Raw genomic sequence first — 20875 nt, 5'->3', positions numbered from 1 at the left:
TATTGATAATACTCTTCTCATTTTAGGTGTTCTCAGGACAATTTCTATCTGACAAGAAGATCGGGACATATGTTGAGGTGGACATGTACGGGCTGCCGACAGACACCATCCGGAAAGAGTTCCGTACGCGCATGGTGATGAACAATGGACTAAACCCGGCTTACAATGAGGAGCCCTTCGTTTTCAGAAAGGTAAAGTGGAGAAAGAAGTGGTGGTAGGAACCTTGGATACAGTGAGTCAACAAGAAAGATGCATATACACAGTCAGTTTGCATTTTGATGCCTGCTTTAATATGTAAAAAAAAAAGGAACCAGGTAATTTGGGTTGGAAGAAAGTAACACAAATTACTAATGTCCCCTAAGGCACAGGTAGGAAAAGAATCAAGGAGATCAAAAAAAAAATGAGAAAAAAACATATATAAGAACAGTGTTTTGGCACACAGGAGCAATAAGGAAAAGAGAAAAGGAACTAAACAAAGAAGAAGAAATTAGATCTAGGAAATGAGAAAGAAAGAGATGAGAGATATGGAACCAGAGAGAGAGAGAGAGAGAGAGAGAGAGAAATGTGTGTGTAATTGTGCTGCTCTCAGCAGAATAAGAAGTCTCTCAGCCATGACTGTGACTCCAGCTTCCTAACACACACCATCAATCACAGGCTGCCGCAGTGCTGCTCTCCTCACACACACTCCTTACACTGTGCTATCTAAGAGGGGCATCATAAGCAGAGCTGATGGCAAGACGCTAACATCTACACAAATGCCCTTAAATACTGCCACAGTCTTTGCATACATGCACAGCACTGTCAAGATGACTCTAAGCCAACAATGCACATCAGCAGCGTGCACACATGCACGCACACACCACAACAGCTTGGCTGTGATTGCATACACTGGAGCAGTGTTTCTAGCCATTCATCTCCAGTGAGTATTCTCCAGCCTTATCTCTTACCTTCCCCTTCGTCTTTGTATTAATCATCCTCCTCTCTCTGTTCACTTATCTCTGCACACAAGGCCAGTTAAGACTCCTGTGTCTTCACTCCCTAGCGCACACATACGCTCATCTACAGACAAGTTACACACACATACACACGCACACATACATACAGATATACTCCACTCCCTGGATGCGTACTGTGGAGATGGCCTTGTCAGTAGTCAGATATGCTGTGTGTTGCTCTGCTATCATGCCTTTTTTCCCTGTATTACACTGTGACTGTCCCCTGATAGTGTCCCCTGCAGTTTCATCCTTGACCTTCCCTTTTAATGACGCTGTTTCTACTTTAGCCGATTTTACTGCATTGGCTGCGAAATAGTTCATACTGGAATGATTTGAAAAGACTTCCTACAGTTCCACAGCACAGAGGACTAACTTCTGTGACTTTCTTCTACTGTCTTTTGGTGCCCACACCCCTTTGCCTCTTGTCCCTCCCACCAGTGTTTTTGTTCTAATAAATTTTGGTTTCTTCTCCCTTCCTCCCACTTTTGGCCCTCCATTTCTCCCTTGTAGGTGATCTTACCGGATCTTGCAGTGCTGCGCATCGCCGTCTACGACGACAACAACAAGCTGATTGGGCAGCGCATCCTGCCTCTGGACGGCCTGCAGGCTGGATACCGTCATATCTCTCTGAGGAATGAAGGCAACAAGCCTCTGTCACTGCCCACCATCTTCTGCCAAATCATCCTCAAGACCTATGTGCCCGATGGTTTCGGAGGTGAGAGGAACAGAAACTATTATAAATACACTGCTTGATGTTAATGTGTAGATATTGAACAACAAGTTTGTTGATTCTGACACACTTTACTGCTTTCTGATTATTCATAGCTGATAATAAAGTAGGGAAAGGAGAGAAAAATAAGAAAACCTAAGCACTTCACTCTTGCTCACTTATCTTCTGCCTTGAGTGGCTTGGTTTTAATATTCACAATAATGGCTTGGCACAAATGATGATGGCAGTGAATCTGCAGTCCTAGACAGTTCAAAACAGGCACAAGCATACAAATGAGCAGGACAATTGGAGTTGTCATTAAATAAAGCCAGGGGGCTTGTGCTAAGGAACCATTACTGTAACCATTAGCCTGCTTCTGCAAGATATTTTGCCAGAATTACCACCCTTCGAGACACAGTTCTAAGTGCTACGAACTAAAAGAGTGTAGACAAAGAGACAAACTGGTAAACAGTAATACTGAATAACACATTTAGTTTTGGTTATGTACTCCTGAATCTGTGTTTCAGCTTTTGTGGACGCTCTATCAGACCCAAAGAAGTTTTTGACTATAGCAGAGAAGAGAGCTGACCAGATGAAAGCACTGGGGATCGACACGGTAACCTTCAGTTTGAGTTAACAGAAATGCTATTAATCTATACTGGTTAGGTGCATTTTATCTGATTGATTGTGAAGTTTTATTGTGATTATATTTACAAAATATTCAAGTTATTTCCTTTCTCTGTTGTAGAACGACATAGCAGACGTTCCCAGCGGAAGCTCAAAAAACGACAAGAAGGGAAAGGGAAAAGGAGACACAGTGAAGGCCAGTGTGACACCACAAGCCAGCTCAGACATGGCCCAGACCTCCAATGCTGCCCAAAATAACACGGCCGAAGCCAAGAAGGGTAATATAGTGACCGGGAAACATACATGTATCACACATGTGCACACTGCATGAATATGTGAGCACAGAAATAACATTTGTTTTTCCTCTGCTGTTTCAGATAATGCACTTGTGCCTAATGTCAGCATTGATGACTTAAAACAAATGAAGGTTTGTCGTATCTCCTGACTTGAAACTTTTTAACTATTGGCCCTAAAGGGATCATGGCTGTTATCAGAATCAGGTTTAGCCATGCTGTACCTTTGGACTAGGGCTGAACGATCTATCGTTTTAGACCGAAAATTTTGATCTCAGACAACGCGATTTTAAGATTGTCAAAGCCATGGTTTTTTGCACTGCTCCTAACTGAATCAGGTTTTGTTTTGTCAAATGCTACGGCTGAAAACGAAAAGAAAACAAACTCCACCTTTATGTTCGGTACCGTTTTTGCCGGCAGCAGAGGTGCACAGTGGGGGGGCCACAACAATAACGCAGGCATTTGATGAAGAGGCTCCATATGAGGACTCTAGTAAACGGTGGACAGAGGTGACAGCAGCAGCTCCGTTTTTCCTTAGATATGATTCCCATTAAAGTTTGATCATTTGTTCTAAATCACATTGAACTTTAGTAGTTACTTAAGTCTCAATACTGTATTTATTGTTTAACCTTAGGAGGCACACTTCAGTCTGTTTAAATGACTGTTGAATAATACTTATACTTACAGAATTACATTAGTCTTCTTTTTAACCTATTTGAAATAAATAAAATGAAATAAAATACTGAGTGCACGTTATCAGAGTTTACTTTTAGATCTACTGATAGTTTTTGAGAAGTGAGTAGGCTACCTGAAGTCGTTTACACAGAAACATGTTAATTAGTGTCAATGTGAAAACAATCGTGATAAAAACGTGATCGTGATTTTATCATTAAAGAATTGTGATATAAAATTAATGCCATATCGCCCACCCCTAGGTATGATCTAAGTTTCTGTGATCTTTGCAAATGCTCATGTGCACTAAAACTTGATTTGAAAAAAATCATGGATGAAATCGAAATCGCAATATTTGCCAGAAAAATCGCAATTCAATTTATTTTTAAAATCGTTCAGCCCTACTTTGGACCAATAGTCATCATCACTATGGCCTACACAAGATAACCCATTATGCACCTCTTCTTCTGCAGACCTACCTTAAACTGATTAAAAAGCAACAGAAGGAGCTCAACACTTTAAAGAAGAAACACACAAAGGTGGGTGTTTGTGTTTGCAGGCCTGCCTGTTGGTAATGGAAAGAGGGTGCTGCTTATTGTTGACAGTCATTGATGCTCTGAGACAGAAACAGAGCAAGGGGAGGCGAGTCCACCTTTCATCTTCCACTGACCACTGCTTCGTTATTACATACGCCTGCTGCACATACACACACACAAACTCACAATCTGCTCACTGCAAACACACAGATAAATTCATGTTTCATAAGAAATTAGACTTGCTAAAGTTCCCTTTCATTTTAAACCAGAGCTTAACATAGAGACTGTGGTGGGTGCTGGCTCATTCATAGTGGCTAATTAATTACTACAGTCCTATTGTGTTACACATGTACCGTCAAGACCCATCTGTGGATTGAATAAAGATGCATGCTGGCTCATTACTCAGTGTAGACAACAGAAACATATGAATGTTATTCAAATTACAGCAACATTTGTTGCCGCTCCAAATTGGGTTTTAGAGTTGATGCAGGGTTGACGCTGTATTTGCAAAGTATACATACTTCTTTTCTTTCTCCCCACAGGATCAAAATACAATGCAGAAAACCCACTGCACCCAGGTGGACAAAATGGTGTCTCTGCATGAAAAGGAGAAGACAACTCTGGAGAAACTTCTAGAGAAAGCCATCAAGAAACGAGGGTAAGTGGAGACTGCACTGCACAAAATAGCTGCAATGTTAGGAATTTTCTGATGACACTATTTAAAGTTAAAACACAAACCTCAAACAACAGACCTCAAATAAAATGGTGTTGATTGTCACTTCTATGCCTTTTCAGTGAAAACAGCTGCCAAGAGCTAAAGAAGGAAACAGAAGACAAGATCCAAACACTAGGTGCAGATCATAAAGCCAAGGTAACACAGACATCAACATCAAAAGTTTTAGTCGTGGGGATGACAGGTGACCCAAGTGTGTGCAAATGGTGTGTGTGTTTGTGTTCAGGTAAAGGACATCACAGCGCAGCACACTAAAGAGTGGTCAGAACTGATCAGTAGTCACAGCAACGAGGAGCAGGAGATGAAGGACAGCCATGTCACACAGCAGTGTGAACACCTAAAGAAGCTCCTGGCCACTGTCCAGGAGCAGCAGACCATGCAGCTCAAACTCATTCATGAAAGGTGAGACAGCACACAGCCACACATGACTATAAATAACCAGGCATGGAGGGGCAGGAACACTTGAAATGTCTCTACCAAAAACTGAGCTTTGGTCATATCAATGCATGAAATGCTTGTTTCCTACGTGTGATTGTTCTCCAATGTAGGCAGAGCAAAGACATGCGTGCCAATCAGGCAAAGACGTCCATGGAAAACAGTAAAGCCATCAGCCAGGACAAGACCATCAAGAACAAGGCAGAGCGAGAGAGGTGGGCCACATGTTCAGTATAAGGTCATCTGTCAGTAGTTGAATTGGCTGTTAAATATTTAATAGTTACTGTATGTTGTTCTGTGTCATTCTTAAGGAGAGTGAGAGAGTTAAACAGCAGCAACACCAAGAAGTTCCTGGATGAGAGAAAGAGGGTAGGTTTTAGTACCTGCAGGGTAGGGTGAGGCTGACTACACGAAGTTAACCCTGAACCCCTGATGTAAGAGATCTTTTTTAGGGTACATTATATATTGTTACTATTTATTTACATCGTTACTTTGGTGTGTCTGCAGCTGGCTATGAAGCATCAGAAGGAAATGGAGCAGCTGGAGAAAAACCAGAGAGAACAGTTGGAGAAACTGGAGAAGTTCAATGAGCAGGTACAACCACTTACAGCAGTTAATGGAAAACATACTTCAGAAGAAACATGAAGAGACATGGCCCATCTGCACACTTCTGCACCATAAAGTGTTACGCACCTAAACAACTGTAATGTTAAACTATGACATTTATGAGACCCACTTGCTAAAACCAGAACTTCTCTCACTTTATGGAAACTCCCTGCTCTGCTGGCTTTGTAAGTGTGAAGGCAGATCTCTGGATGATATACTACTAGTACAATAGCACCAAATGTTCCACTGTGAAGGTCTCGTGTTCCCATTCATGCATTTTATTTTGCCATTTGTCACATTACCTGTACATGTCTTACATGTATGTACATTTCTTTAGTTTTTAATATGATTTGCTTTTTCCGGCACAGCTTTTGAAATCACACCATGCAAACAAACAGGTTCAAGGTAGGCATCTCCATCTCCCTCCACACTGTCTTTGACACCACCTTCCTGTCAGTGGTCATGTTTCCCTCCATGTACATTGCCTTTTTCCTACCTCTCAGTTCTACTTCACACTTCTACCTCATGTCACTCATTTTCTCAACACTTGGATTTGTCTGTGTGTAAATGGCTGCTAAAAACAACTCACCGCTGAGTAGAGAAGGGAAACTATACATGACAGGCCAGACTTTGAGATGACTTAACATAAAAAGAAAGTGATTCTTTCTTTTCCTCTGTGTAGTGAAATCCTACTCCCACATTATCAGTCTGCAGCTCTCAGGGTGTCAAGAGTGCCAACTAGCAGCTTGAGTCATTTATCAACATGACTCACCAGCTATTACTAAGCAAAAACAGGCAGCTCACAAGCTGCCCTGCTGTGTTTTCACTCCAGCTCATAATCCTTTGCTTTCATAGAATGTGACAGTCTTCCACTGTAGTTATTTTGTGGCAACCTTCAATCACACTAAATGTGTGATTTATAATACAACTTTCTAAAGAATCTAATATAAGTACACAATCACTAATATATTTCCTTAGACTTGCTTTCATGCTAAGATTTGTTTGCATCAGCCTAGAAGAGCTTTTTCCAACTATTACTACTTCTATTGTATTCTTGTTTAGATGATTAACCCTCATGCGTTGTTCGGGACATTTTTGTCCTCTGAGAGAAATTTTTCTGTTTATTTTGGCCATAACTTTGTCAATATGTGGACAAATTGAATCATTTTTCCTCAATAAGCTTAATTTTACATAAATTTTGTTAATATGATTTTAAAATTTTTCATAGGTCAACGGTACACTGTGGGCAAATTTTACCCCCTAATGTGTTGTTCGGGGACAAAAACGTCCCCTAACTTTAACGGTTTTAAAAATATATTAGATAAATATTTTTTTGAAATTTTTTTGCATAGACCTTTTAATTAACTTCAGTTCTAATCAACAGTAGTGAAAAAATCATTTTCCCCCAGGATTTTAACCCTTTAATCACCAATTTTATAAGGGGTGTTGCTGAAAATTGAAAAAAAAACACACAAAATGGCTCATTTTTAATAGAAAAGGTGAATGTGGACTGGATTCTTTTTAACCTTTATTATAGTCTTGGTCATGTCAAACATCAGTAAAAAAATTGACTTTATTGCATTATTAGTTTTTGCACAGCACTGGATTTTCTTTTTTTCTCCCATTTTGTCCCATAGACTTACATTATAAACACACTTTTTTTGACTGCACAGCCATGGCACTAAATAATCATGCATTCTTGATTGTTGGTGGTTTACCCTGTTGGTAGGAGGTAACATTTGTGATTTTTACAGTTAACAACTTAATTACCATATTAACCCTTTACCTGCAGGCCTGTGCTCATGTACTGTAGTTTCTGGCTTAAGTATATGGAGTTATAGGGAGTATTTTAGCACATAATTGTGTGTCTACACACTGTGTGTGTATGTTAGAGAGGAAGAGAGCCATTTGCACACTGTCAGGGAAGGAAAGTCAGGAAAATAAAGTTACTAAGTAAGTGAAGTGTACCTAATTCAGACGTACAACGGCAATGCATAAGCATGTAAAATGAAAACATCCAGGAGTTCTGGCGTCTGAAGTTGTGGATGGGTAAAATAGCTGTTTTTTGTTTTTTTTTTAGCTTTCGGAAAACACGTCCTCCAGTAGAGTGACTTTACTTTTAGGTTAGTGTCTCAGTTGAGATCACTGAATTAGTCTAAGTGAGGTCTAAGTGCCCCTTTTCCATGGTGTGTTGCGCTCCACACGACCATACGTACATGTGCATGTTACTAAATAGACACCATAGATAGATAACTTGATAACATAATAAATAATCATTGACTAACCAAATCTAATCTACAGTTTAGTCCCCTACTAAAATTAGTATTAAAAGTAGTTTAGTAAAGTAAAGTAAAGTAAATTTGTTGCAGCCCTAAAAGTAAGTGCCGGGCCCTTTGATGCTGAGAGGTTCAGACTAAACAAAACAAAAACACTAGTGGACTTGCATGCATCCTCCTGGTCATTTAATGGTGACAAGAGCAGCAAGCAGCATGAAGAGAGGATTCACCTGTGCATGAGTGAAGGATTCACTTGTGAACGAATGAAGGATTCGCTTGTGAACAAGTGACGGATCTACTTGTGCAGCCTTCACAGCTTCACAGCCTGGCCCTTCATAGAGCCAGGCTGCACAGTCATTTCCAGAGATTGTGCACAAGTGAATCCTCTCTTCATGTTGCTTTCTGCTCTTCTCACCATCAAATGACCACAAGGTCACATGTAAGACCACTTGCCTTTTTGTTTTGTTTAGTCTGCACCTGTAGACATCAAAGGGCCACACGTGCATAGCAACACTTTCTTTGTTTTTGTTTACTATGAAGACTCTGTGGTTGTGTGTACTCACAGACAACAAGATCAGTGTGCAAATGGCTCTCTTCCTCTCTAACATACACACACAGTGTGTAGACACACAATTATGTGCTAAAATACTCCCTATAACTCCATATACAAGCCAGAAACTACACTACATGAGCACAGGCCTGCAGGTAAAGGGTTAATATGGTAATTAAGTTGTTAACTGTAAAAATCACAAATTTTACCTCCTACCAACAGGGTAAACCACCAACAATCAAGAATGCATGATTATTTAGTGCCATGGCTGTGCAGTCAAAAAAAGTGTGTTTATAATGTAAGTCTATGGGACAAAATGGGAGAAAAAAAGAAAATCCAGTGCTGTGCAAAAACTAATAATGCAATAAAGTCAATTTTTTTACTGATGTTTGACATGACCAAGACTGTAATAAAGGTTCAAAAGAATCCAGTCCACATTCACCTTTTCTATTAAAAATGAGCCATTTTGTGTGTTTTTTTTTCAATTTTCAGCACCACCCCTTATAAAATTGGTGATTAAAGGGTTAAAATCCTGGGGGAAAATGATTTTTTCACTACTGTTGATTAGAACTCAAGTTAATTAAAAGGTCTATGCAAAAAAAATTCAAAAAAATATTTATCTAATATATTTTTAAAACCGTTAAAGTTAGGGGACGTTTTTGTCCCCGAACAACACATTAGGGAGAAAAAAAGAAAATCCAGTGCTGTGCAAAAACTAATAATGCAATCAAGTCAATTTTTTTACTGATGTTTGACATGACCAAGACTGTAATAAAGGTTCAAAAGAATCCAGTCCACATTCACCTTTTCTATTAAAAATGAGCCATTTTGTGTTTTTTTTTTTTCAATTTTCAGCACCACCCCTCATAAAATTGGTGATTAAAGGGTTAAAATCCTGGGGGAAAATGATTTTTTCACTACTGTTGATTAGAACTGAAGTTAATTAAAAGGTCTATGCAAAAAAATTTCAAAAAAATATTTATCTAATATATTTTTAAAACCGTTAAAGTTAGGGGACGTTTTTGTCCCCGAACAACACATTAGGGTAGTGTTTGCGAACAATGCATGAGGGTTAAGTCATATGTCAATTCCTGTTAAACGAAACGTGTACTCATAATATATAGACATAATAAAGGAGGGGGGGAATATATCGTTTAAAAAAAAAAGATGAAATTAAGCCCCAACAACTGTCTCATAAGGCATCTTTCTAATTTTGGTAGAAATATATTGTCTACTTCTCATTCAGTTAAGTTATTTTCCATCCAGAATTTCATTGCATATTCCTTACTACATTTTCTCTGAATCAGAACTCCAGCAGTAATTTCAAATTACAGGCAAAATCCCAAAAGAACAACAGATCCTCTGTATAAAATTGTAAACATTTGGTCGAAGGTTTTGAGTTTTCATGTCTGGGAGTCTGTCTGATATTTTTTTTTTAATCTCCTTAAAGGCCAAGGACATGCAGCAGATGGTGAAGCTGGAGGAGGAGATGGACCGCAGACCTGCAACAGTGGTGTGAGCGACTGAGACGGAGACGCAGATGCATACATTTACACATACATGCACACACGCAGGTGCAGCAACACTCCACCACAGAAAGCCCGCTATGATCCAGAGACCTAAACCCCACCTCATCATCATCATCATCATCCGCCTGAAGAACGTTCACTCACAACTACACAGTAGCCCTCCCCACCTCTTTTCTTCAGCCAAGCCTCATGTTCTCTGCATCTTTACCCCACCCACTTTCTTTATTTCACTAAGCCATTGGTGCTTATCACTGTTTGACAGGGGGCTTAACCACTCATAGAGACAGGAAATGTTACCTCTAAGAAGAAGAAACGCAGTCCGATGCATCCCCTCCTCCACTGTACGTACATGTAAACAGTCCAGTCACCTTCAGTGTTCTCTAGTGTATGGAAAACAAAAGCTGCAGCTATTGGTGGGTAAAAGCATGCACACACGCGCACACATACACAAAAAGGCGTTCATCACAGATCAGATAAAGCAGAAGTCCGTTCCTTTTTTAAAGAAGAAAAAAAAATCGGTACCACTTAACCGAGGGGAGGGGAGAAGAGTATGTGTAAGATTTAATGTCATGTCAGCACAAATGAGTAATTTTGTGAATTACACTGTACGCTACACACCAGTCCTGTCCTGAGCACTTTGTATGTGATAGGCCAAAAAATATGTGGAAAATGTAGCGGTGCACTACTGTAGGTTTTCTGTTTTTCAGTAAGAATGTATTTAAAAAAATAAAATCACTGTATGAAAGAGTGGCAGACCCTCTCCATGTCACCTAATCCTACAATGTACGTTTTTTAACTTCACAAAAATGTTTTTTTTTCCCCTGTTGTTCAACAGTCAACTTTAAAAAGGCTTGACATCACATTGGGTCAGAACACTATAAAAGGGATCATGATATTAGATGTTTGCTTTGATTATTATGGGCAGCCAAATTTTGTTTAAATACAAGGAAATAACCAGGAGACAGTGCTCCTTTTGCACCTATTACTTATTCTTAACTGCTTATGCTGAATCTCCAGGAAGGCCTCTATCTCTATTCTCCCATTTGGGGCTCAAAATCACATATACTATGCAAAGAAAGAGACAAGCAAACATAATTCCCTTTAAAGATTCCAATTAAGGCTATAGTTTCTTGTAATGAAATTAATTTTATTGCAGCATCAAACTGAAAATTTGCTGAATGTTTATCTACTAAAGTTGGTAGGCTGAGTTCTTGTGAGAACTACTGCCAACACGGTTAATTCATACATGCTGGACTGCATTCTTTGAATTGATCTTTGCCATCTTTCACTGACAAAAGTCAAACCCATCTCTTCTCGACAGTTATCATGTTGGAGTTCAATGCTACCTTGATACATTCTCTAATGTATGTAGTAAGGGTAACGTAACATATTATGATATAATATCTGACCAGAAATGACAAAAAAGCCCTAAAACAACGAAAATACACAGGGATAAAACACTGACAGTACTTTGGCCTTTTTACCAATTTATTTTTCTTTGTTTTATTCTGCTGTAATACATGTAAAAGGGTAGATGGGATGATCTTGTATATACTGGAATGTACGTAGTTTCCTCTCTGACCAGTTATGTTCTGTCATTTAAGGGCTTTGGGATAGAAAAGGTCTGTTGGACATTGGGGAAAGACATTTATCAATCACTGGGTTTTCATTGTTCATTGATTTTTTTTTTTCCTGTTTTCCCAGTCTGCCCTCACTGCACCACACAACACAATATAAAGCTCTCACCACATATCTAGTGCAGAGATAAATGAGTAAAAGTGCTTTTAAATTTTTTTCCATTGCTTTCAAATGTGCCACTCAGTGTCTGTTAGGACGTTTAAATTATTTTATGAATGATAAAATGCCAAATTAAGGGGTTATTTATATGAAGGTATATATAAATAAATGAATATATATATTATATATATATTAGATAATGTGTAGTTTAAGATTATGTTAGAGGCTTTTTTGCACTAGTTGAATGTTTTTGTTGTGTGATTAAATGTAACCTTTGGCTCTCGAGTTTGTCCAAAAAGCAGATTATTTTTGCAGAGCAACCACTGATTTCATTTCCTCAGTTTCTACTGTATCTCCTCTTTGTTTTCTATTTGAATTGTAGCTTGTCAGACAGACATTCTGTGCGTGTTTTTGTATTTATATTGTACTGTTGGAACTTATAGCAATGAAAATACTGTTGTTATCCAGCTCCTTTAATACTGTTTTATAGTATGTGTATCAATAAATCCAGGTGTAAAATGGGACAGTCACATGGCTCCTGTGCTCAATGGTCATTATTTGTCACTACAGTCTTGTGTTGTAGTTACATTTGGGGAATTAATATAATTTTCAGCTGACAAAAGCGATGTTTTAGCTTCAAACTAGTGCTTTATTTGATGGGAGGGTGAAATGTCAGCCAGGAGGTTGACTAGGTAGCACCAATTATGTCTCTTAATAATCTGGTATAAGCATTAGAGACTGGTCCTCCCTTACATCATACCTTCTGAGGTTTGATCAATGTATTCTGAGTGGGGCTATACAGAACAGATTTATTATCAACAAGGGGAACTGAACACACCGCCCACACACGTTTTTTTCTAAATAATGACTGCTGCTGTCTCATCACATCCAACAAGTGCAGGATGAATTTATATGCCGGACCCTCTCCTGACCACAGGCGGCTTCAGTGCTGAAGCCCTTTTATTGTCATTATAAGCAAAGTAGCTTATTTCCATTAGAAAGATGAACAAAGCGCAGTAATTATGTTTGTGTTGCCCAGCAACTCCGCTGCTTCCCTTTCACTATATAACAAGGATGGTGGGTTTGTTAGGCAGCACTTGTTTCAGGGAACTAGACCTGCTCCAACAAGGAGATGAGATTTCTTGGATAAATTGCTGACTCACTTCAGAAACAATGCTTAAAGCTCCAGGAAAGTCTACAGGGCCAACAGGCACCAGGATCCTCTTGGAGGCGATGTCAAAGGACAAAGTCCACCTGGCAAGGTTCGTTCTGGACGCGCTGGATGGGGAAATCGTGGACTCCAAAACAGAGGGCGCTCAAACGCCCCTCATCTCCTCTATTCTGCTACCTGATGGCCACACTCGGTGTAAGTTTGCAGAACTCCTGCTGCAGAGAGGGGCCAGTGTGAACTGTCAAGACGGAAACGGGCGCACCGCGCTCAGTTACGCCTGTGAGAAAGGCTACTTGGACGTTGTGAAGATCCTTGTGAGAAATAACGCAGACCCAGAGATCGTGGACTTGTGGGGAAATAGTGCTCTGATGTACGCTGCAGCGGCAGGTCACTCCCCCGTTGTCGAGTTTTTGGCGAGAGCTTTCAAGAGGCTGGGTCTGCAAATAGACAGGCAGAATAAAGTTGGAAACTCAGCGATTGAAGTGGCAAAGTTTCTCGGCCACGCTGACTGCATCTTTGCGCTCACTAATCATTCCAGGAAGGGCCGCGAATCCCTGAGGGCGGAAGACGAACACGCTGCGGGAAATGCGCAGCCGTCATCCAGTTTAGAAAGTGAACTTGAGAAGAAGGTTGGACATTTAGTTAACAAACTCGAGGTCCTCCAAACGTGTAACCATGCACACTGCCCAGTGGTTCAAAACTGTACCTGGCAACCAAGGCCTCGGATAAAGCAGAGTCGGTTGCCATCGATGGACTCTATAGAGGAGTTTGAACGGGAGAATGACGGCTCCTCCTCGTCTTCACGGGATCTGGTCTTCTCCCCTCTATCCCCTCCGCAGACTTACTACCTGGCTCCAAATTTTAAGCATCCAAACACCGGGGAAAAACTGGTCCCCTCTGACGATCACCTCCCACCTCTTACACAGAAATGTGAAATGCGCAAATCTATTTTCTTCTCACCACAGCCAAGCAGAACTGCACGCAAACCCTGCGCGTCCTCCGCCCTGAGCATCTTACTGACACCAACTATTAACAAGAAGAGTGAAAGCAAGTTGGGAACAGAAAAATCAAGAATATTAGACTTGAATGAGCACAAGTTTCGCGACAGCTACTATAAGAAGAGATGCAGCCTGCCAACCAGTGTGCTCAGCCCCGCACCACCGGAGCGCACTCGAGTGCCTTTGCGTAAATCCAGAACCGTGCGGAAGCTCGAAGTGCCTCCCGGCAAAGCTGAACCTCTGCAGCTTACCGCGCCAGCAGCAACCTCCGCGGCCACGACCTTCTCAGTGTTGAGCAACAAACTTTTACGCCGATTCACTTCGCCAGAGTTCAAAAAAGACGTGAAAGAGCAGGACCAGAATCCAGTGTTTGTTTCGGAGCGCATTCCGCGATCACAAACTTTCCCCCAGGGTGTGAGACACCCCCAGGTGGACAGTAAACCCAGCATCGACAGCATCAGCTCCGTAAAGTGCGAGTTTGACTTTCACTTTAGAAATCCAAACTCTTAAAGGCTACAGTGGGCCGTGCGTAAAATGGGTTTTATCTTTACACTAAAAAAAGACCTGACGTCATATTTATTCCATTCAAAACGATCTCCGGTTTGTTTCTTGTGATCTTCCTCAATCTGTAACTCAAATATTCTGTGCGCGACTGACCAGAGCATCTAAACCGTGTCTACTGACAACAATCAGTGTAAGAATCACTTTGGATAAACTGTGCGCGGCAGTCAGCACTGCGCATTGTGGAACTTCTTGTTGTCGTTGGTGTGTTCACTGCTTTTGCGGTGGGGGGAGTGGTCATCGAAGGTGGAGAGGTGACGTGTAAAGAATTATTTGCTATTATTTATAGCGGTTACTTATGAAATAAGTCACATGTATCTAGAACATAGAGGTATAGATTTCTGTTAAGTGGTCCTCAAATGGCTCCAAACTATGAATAAAATCTGAAATAAATATTATGCTGTGTTTGATGAATGTGTGAGGGACAGAAAAGCAAAGACAACAGCATTTCTAATACATTTTCAATTCGGCGTTATATCGTAACTTCTATGTTTCTGAGTAGGAATGATCACATTGGCTGCTTTATTAAAAAACACAGTCTAACCCTATTGGAAACATTTCAGGAGCATTATAGATCACTATGTAAATGTTCGTGTTTTTGGCAGATCTCTCTCTCTCGCACACACAGCTGCATTCTCGCACAAACTGAGTTTGAGAATGGGGGAGGGAGGGAGGAGTTTTCGGCATCTCCCTCCAGACATACATCATTTCAGCCCAACCTGCAGCTGCTACCACAGAGATGGAGACTACAGCATTGCGGGAATAACTGAGGCTACTGCACGACGAGTCCTCCCTGACAGGAAATACATTCAGTCACCTGGCGTTTCCCTCACAACAAGGAGCATTCATCGTTCCGTTAATGAGGTGCCTAAGGAGCTCGGTATTGCAGCTGTCACTGGGGTAAAACCTGTCAACCTTGAAGGGGGAGGTCGGTGTGGACAACCAGAACTCCTTGGTACCGGCTGCTTCGGCTGCAAACCGGAACTCACGTCCAACCTGGAGACATTTTTTGCTGCTATCACGATGAGCCGAGCGTGACTTCTTAGGGGCTAATAGAGGCAACCCTCCCCTCTCTCTCTCTCTCTCTTCCTCTCTCTCTCTCCTTTCTCTCTCTCCGCCTGCCTCCCTACCTTTCCTTTCTCTCGTTTCTTTCCGTGGGTTCAGCACAGGCTGCCCAGTCAGTTAGCTGCTTTTTTCCCCAGCACCGAGGAAAGCTGATAAGAATGGGACGGCTCAGTTTCAGCACCACGGAGAGCGCCAGACTTCTGCTGTTCACTGTGTTTGGTAAGCGTGTGTGTGTGTGTGTGTGTGTGCGTGTGTGTGTGTGTGTGTGTGTGTACAGCTGTCGTGACTCCTCACTGCAGGGTATGTACGAGTGTGCGCGTGCACGCGCGTGCAGCAGTGTGTTTAGGCACAGTGTGTGTGCGCCCCTAGGTGTCCGTGCCTCGGCATATTGCAGCAATGATTTTCCCTCCTCAGAATGAAAAAGTTCAGTCAGAGTTGCAGCTGATCCCTTTCTGGCGGGGTCTGGACTGCAGGCAGCGGTGAGCGGCGTGCTGTCGCTCCCCTGACGCTGCAGATTTCCGTCTCCAATGTTTTAACCTGATTTTGACTTTGCCACGAGGAACCCGAGGTGATATGCCAGTTATTTAAAGATACCAGAGGCTCTCCTCTAAACTTTCATCAGTCCTTTAAGTGTCTGCTTCTGCTGATTCTGCAGATTATGGCGGTGGCTGAGTCCGCTCCTCGGCGCCTTACCTTGGACTTTTCTATTCCTAACCCTTACTGTTATGTGCTATCAGGTGTGCTGGCGCTGTCCGTGGTTCTGGCGGAACAGGAAGGGGAGAACCTGTCCGGTCTCTCCAACAACCCAGACAAAGCCATCTTCGCGGTCCGAGAGAACGGCACAACATGCCTGATGGTGGAGTTCGCCGTGAAATTTCTCGTGCCATATGACGTGCTCGCCCTCAACGGGATAGACGTAAGGATTCCCCCTGTGCATTCTAATAAATGGCTTTTTAAAAAAATATCAACGCTGCGTAAAACTGAGCATTGGACCGAAACGCTGTGCGTAAAACAGACCTAAGCGATAAAAACAGGTTGTTTCAGATATAAAATCGTTTTTTAATTTGAATATTTTCGCATTTATTAAGAAGTAACGCCTACTGTGAATCTGTTTACACTTTATTTAAAATCCGCAGTTATGTTACGCGGTGGTGCGTAAAGTGCTGACGTTCCATAACCCAGACATGCTCTTTATCAAACTAGTCTTTCCGAATTAACACGTCTTTGTTTCTTATCATCTATAAGACGTGATGTGGATTTGAATATTTCGCTATGACACAATGGTTTCATAGATTTGGTAACATTGTACGTAGGCGCGTAAAAACTGCGGTCTCTTACAATTTGCGTGTCTGTTTAACATGCTTGTCTTTTGCTTTTTGCAGCTGATTACTGAGCAGGCTTCCTTCACTCTGCCCCGTGGTGCAGAAATCCAGGGCAAATGTGGGAGCACGGAGTCAGAGATCCACATCTCCTGGAAGAACAACGCCTACACCATACGCATCTACTTTTCAAAGGTGGTTTATAACGCATCATTATATTACAACATAATATAAATCTTATCTTCTGGGAATCACCTTTTTTCGTCCAAAAACATCAGAAAAGTGTTGCGTTTAAGATATATTCATGTTTCCAGCTCGTTCTAATTCAAAATCTATGAATAAATTAAATGTTCTTCTGAACAACCAACTGGTTAAAATATTATTAAAATTTTTTTATTGTTCCAAAGACTCCCTGTTAGGAAGTCGGGTTTGCCGACTGCAGGCCAATACGTCCTTCTGTGAAGCAGAGAAGTCCGGTTTAACGCTTTTGTGTGTGTGTTGCAGGAGTTCCGTGAGAAGGGCATCGAGGTATGGAAGATTAGTAAGGTCCAGTTCGTTTACGACACCTCGGAGACATCGCATTTCATCAACGCATACAACCGTGAGTGTCCCGCCGAGAATCAGCTACTCAGCACATTTCCATCCCGCCTGCACTGATCGCAACTTGGCCTCGTTCATCTCATATTAGCATTCAGCTGGAATTACAGGCTTGATTTATAGACAGATTTGCTGTTGCAGTGTCGCCCACGCAGCCCATTCTGTTTTTATCAAATTATTACATATTTGAGATTTTTGTTCTGTGCTTTTCAGCGTTATTAAGAACATGAGGTCAGATCTGACATCTCCCAATAAATTTGCAACAGAATCCTTTCATTAATAAAAGTTTACCTATCATTTTTTACATTTTTTTAATCTCTCACTGCATTATCCAAAGAATACCTTTAAAAAAAAATCACATATTTCCTCTTTTTCCACATTAAACCAAACAGACACACACACAGAAGCAGCCACATACTACAGCAGTTGTATCATATCGCCTTCTCTTCCTAGCCGGAAAGCACACAGCCAGCACCCACCGCCTGTCAGCCCTGGTGACCCCTGCCGGGCGTTCCTTTGTGTGCACAGCACAGCAGACCCTCACCCTCATCTCAAGTGACCACCAGAAGGGCATCACTGTCTCCATGTATGACATCCAGATCCAGCCCTTCGACATTGCCTCTGACTTCATGTTCAGTGAACGTAAGAACAGCAGAATACATCTTTTCAGCACTGCCACGAAGGACTCCCCAAACAGATGATGACGGTGATGATAATGAGAATTCCTGGGGGTGAGGGTGTCACAGTGTGAATCCCTCTGACTCACGCACATGGAGGGGGGGGGGGGGGGGGGGGGTACTGCTGCAGGATGAGGAGTGCATACAGCTGCAGAAAGGGAAGCCAGAGATAAAGAGGGGGTGGAGACAGATGAGACATGGAAAGGGAATGAGGGTGAAAGGGGGTGGTGGGTCATTAGGACTTTATGAGTGCAGTCATATCCTCACCCTTAATGCAGCTTTTATAGACACACTCAGTGTACCTGGCCATCCAATCACCTTGGAAGAATCATATGCCCTGAGCTGCAGTAAACTAGGCTGTGCTATGCTTCACCACCTTCCTCAGTGTGTATTACTGTGGTCCATGGGGAGAAACACCTTCAACTCTACACACACACAGTACAGCCATGTGTGGTTTAGTTGACCTCCTTCCCATCATGTCTAACATCGGAAAATACACTGATTGACAAAACAAGACAAAAAGACCACACATTAAAAATAAATTAATAATAACGAGTGCCCTCCACATAACTCCAGCAGACAACCTAAAGTGATTAACACAGCAACATGCATAAATCCAAGTAAAGATGAATATCTCAGAGAATAAATCTGATATTTTTTATGTTAAATGCAATTAACCGTTACAAAAACATAGGATAATAACACTAACATAATGAATCTGTACTCAATAAATTAAAAAAAATGAGATACCTATTTAATATACAGGAAAAATTAGAATTGGATTATCTGGATTATTTACTATTTCTGAGAAGAGTTCATGTTAAATGTTTCCTGTGTGACTCTTTTTGGCATCAAAAATCTCAGACAAAAGGTTTTAGGAAATTAAAAAAAAAATGGTGGGGGCACATCTTATTAAGGGAAAAAAATGGCAAATTATCGAGTAATACTTATATCACACAACGATGGTGAATTAAGTCTACATAAGGACTTGATTAGTCACTTTTCATGCCTGACTAGTTTACTATTCCAATTTTTACAGCTTACAAGTGCATCACGGACCAGCGGGAGCGCCTGGAGGAGACCCTCCCCCTTGTTCTGGGCCTCATTTTGGCCCTAATAATCGTCATCACGCTCACTGTCTACCACTTCCACCTCAAGCTGACAGCGAATCAACCTCAACTCCCCAGAGACCGCTCCATGTACAAGAACATGTAGACAGAAGCGGCAGCAGCACAGTGGCCCTGGCTTCCTCAGCTCTCTCCAAAGCTAACCTGATCAAAGACTTGTCTCCTTAATGTTCCAGGCCTGTAACACCACAGCGGACTGTACCCTGCACTGGACTGAATCCCTGACTGGCAGATGTGTGTAGCTTGTACTGTACTGCCCTCTTGGAACTTTGGAACAGCTACAAATTAATGGGACAGCTTGGGGACTATAATGGATGGCTGCTGAAATGAATCTTAATGCCATAATTAGTCTGCATTAAAGAGCTTATAAATATATTGAAAATAAAAAAAATATATATATGCTTTTGATGAAAAGAATTGATTTCTGTTCAGATTGATGGTTCACCAGAACTTTAAAGTTCTAGTTTACCTCTTTTGCTTTCCATAATTTCAATGGAACATGGTTCATCACGTCATTTTATCCAATTTGTCTTTAACACAAAAAAATCGGAGTCCCTGAGCTTCTGCTGCCATTTTGTCCTCTCTTTGTCCGTCTCTGAAGTTGCTGCAAAAGTAAATAATTTCAATATCCTCTGTTGGTTCTGTATTTGCTGACCTTTTAGTTCAATCCTTCCTCATTTGTATGCTTTGAATGCAACCATAGTGTTGACAGTGGACAGTCTTGTAGTGTGCAGTGGCATTCAGAGTTGCAGTGTTTTTTGCTTTGACTTCAACAAATCTTTTCTGCACAAAGAAGTATGAACATATCAAAAAGAAGGAAATATCTGTGTCAAAAAGTGAAGAATAAGTCAAAATGTTTAAATGCAGAGAGGTTATTAAAGAAAAATACATGTGTGAAATATTTTCAGAATCAAAGTCTATGCATAAACCTCTGCTAATGCAATCTTGTGCAGTATTCTTCTCTTCTGTTTAAAATAAACTGCTGGAATCATCTTTACACCCTTGTCTAATGATTTTTTTGTTACATTACTACAGTGCACATCCTTGATTCTTCTTTATACTGGAAAGATCACGCAGTGATGAATCACACAGAGTGACTGATACACCTGTCAGAGGAGACGCTGCTAGGATGAAGTATTGATTTTGGTCCCGGACTCTGACGCCTTCAAAAGGAAACACAATATGAACAAGTCTAATTGAAAATAAATAGAACATTTATGTCTTCTACACCTATTTGTTTCAGCAGCACAGCTGTCATACACCATCTGCAGTTCCAACTCATCGAAGTCACAGCCTCACAATCCAGTTTTTCATTCATTCCAACTTCATGGTGAAAAGGTCGACTCACAGCGTGAGACGCAGTTCTCTTTTTCTGATATTCTGTTATTATTATTGAACATTTGGTAATGAGCTGCGTTTAATTATATTATATTACACAGGTTCAGCCATGGATGCTGAAGGAGAAAGGCACTGCAGAGATTCCTATGGGGGGACTTGAACCAGTCTGGAGCCCACTTGTCTAACCTCTAGGCCAAAGTATAATCCAGTTTCAATATAGGTCTTTCTTTAAAGGGTAATTCTGTAAAATGATAGCTTGTTTGGCTACATGATGACGTTCTGGCATACACTAAACACAACCCCAGCTACCCCTACAACATGCAG

At 41.2% G+C, this 20875-nt stretch overlaps 2 protein-coding genes across 2 annotated transcripts in view; both read left to right on the top strand.

Moving 5' to 3' along the window:
* The window catches only part of plcb4b (phospholipase C, beta 4b), a 49443-nt gene extending 37230 nt beyond the window's left edge, over window positions 1-12213 (top strand). The window contains exons 27-40 of the mRNA XM_028397283.1: window positions 27-191; window positions 1506-1710; window positions 2232-2320; window positions 2453-2609; window positions 2709-2758; window positions 3770-3835; window positions 4375-4490; window positions 4628-4703; window positions 4792-4967; window positions 5114-5215; window positions 5312-5369; window positions 5508-5594; window positions 5975-6011; window positions 9883-12213. Coding sequence (XP_028253084.1) covers window positions 27-191; window positions 1506-1710; window positions 2232-2320; window positions 2453-2609; window positions 2709-2758; window positions 3770-3835; window positions 4375-4490; window positions 4628-4703; window positions 4792-4967; window positions 5114-5215; window positions 5312-5369; window positions 5508-5594; window positions 5975-6011; window positions 9883-9959 — 1461 coding nt within the window. The 3' untranslated portion in view covers window positions 9960-12213. The remainder of the gene's footprint in view (window positions 1-26; window positions 192-1505; window positions 1711-2231; window positions 2321-2452; window positions 2610-2708; window positions 2759-3769; window positions 3836-4374; window positions 4491-4627; window positions 4704-4791; window positions 4968-5113; window positions 5216-5311; window positions 5370-5507; window positions 5595-5974; window positions 6012-9882) is intronic.
* A 2955-nt stretch (window positions 12214-15168) lies between these two features.
* On the top strand, window positions 15169-19542 carry lamp5 (lysosomal associated membrane protein family member 5). Its single transcript, XM_028397291.1, has 6 exons — window positions 15169-15712; window positions 16231-16409; window positions 16876-17007; window positions 17317-17413; window positions 17863-18051; window positions 19126-19542. Exons 1-6 carry the CDS (start codon window positions 15652-15654, stop codon window positions 19299-19301), a joined length of 834 nt encoding a protein of 277 aa, XP_028253092.1. The 5' UTR covers window positions 15169-15651; the 3' UTR covers window positions 19302-19542.
* Window positions 19543-20875: the final 1333 nt, after the last annotated feature.

The sequence above is a fragment of the Parambassis ranga genome, chromosome 24, assembly GCF_900634625.1.
Source record: "Parambassis ranga chromosome 24, fParRan2.1, whole genome shotgun sequence".
Lineage (NCBI taxonomy): Eukaryota > Metazoa > Chordata > Actinopteri > Ambassidae > Parambassis > Parambassis ranga.
Note: the sequence above shows the minus strand (reverse complement) of the source record. Positions and strands in the feature narration are given on the sequence as shown.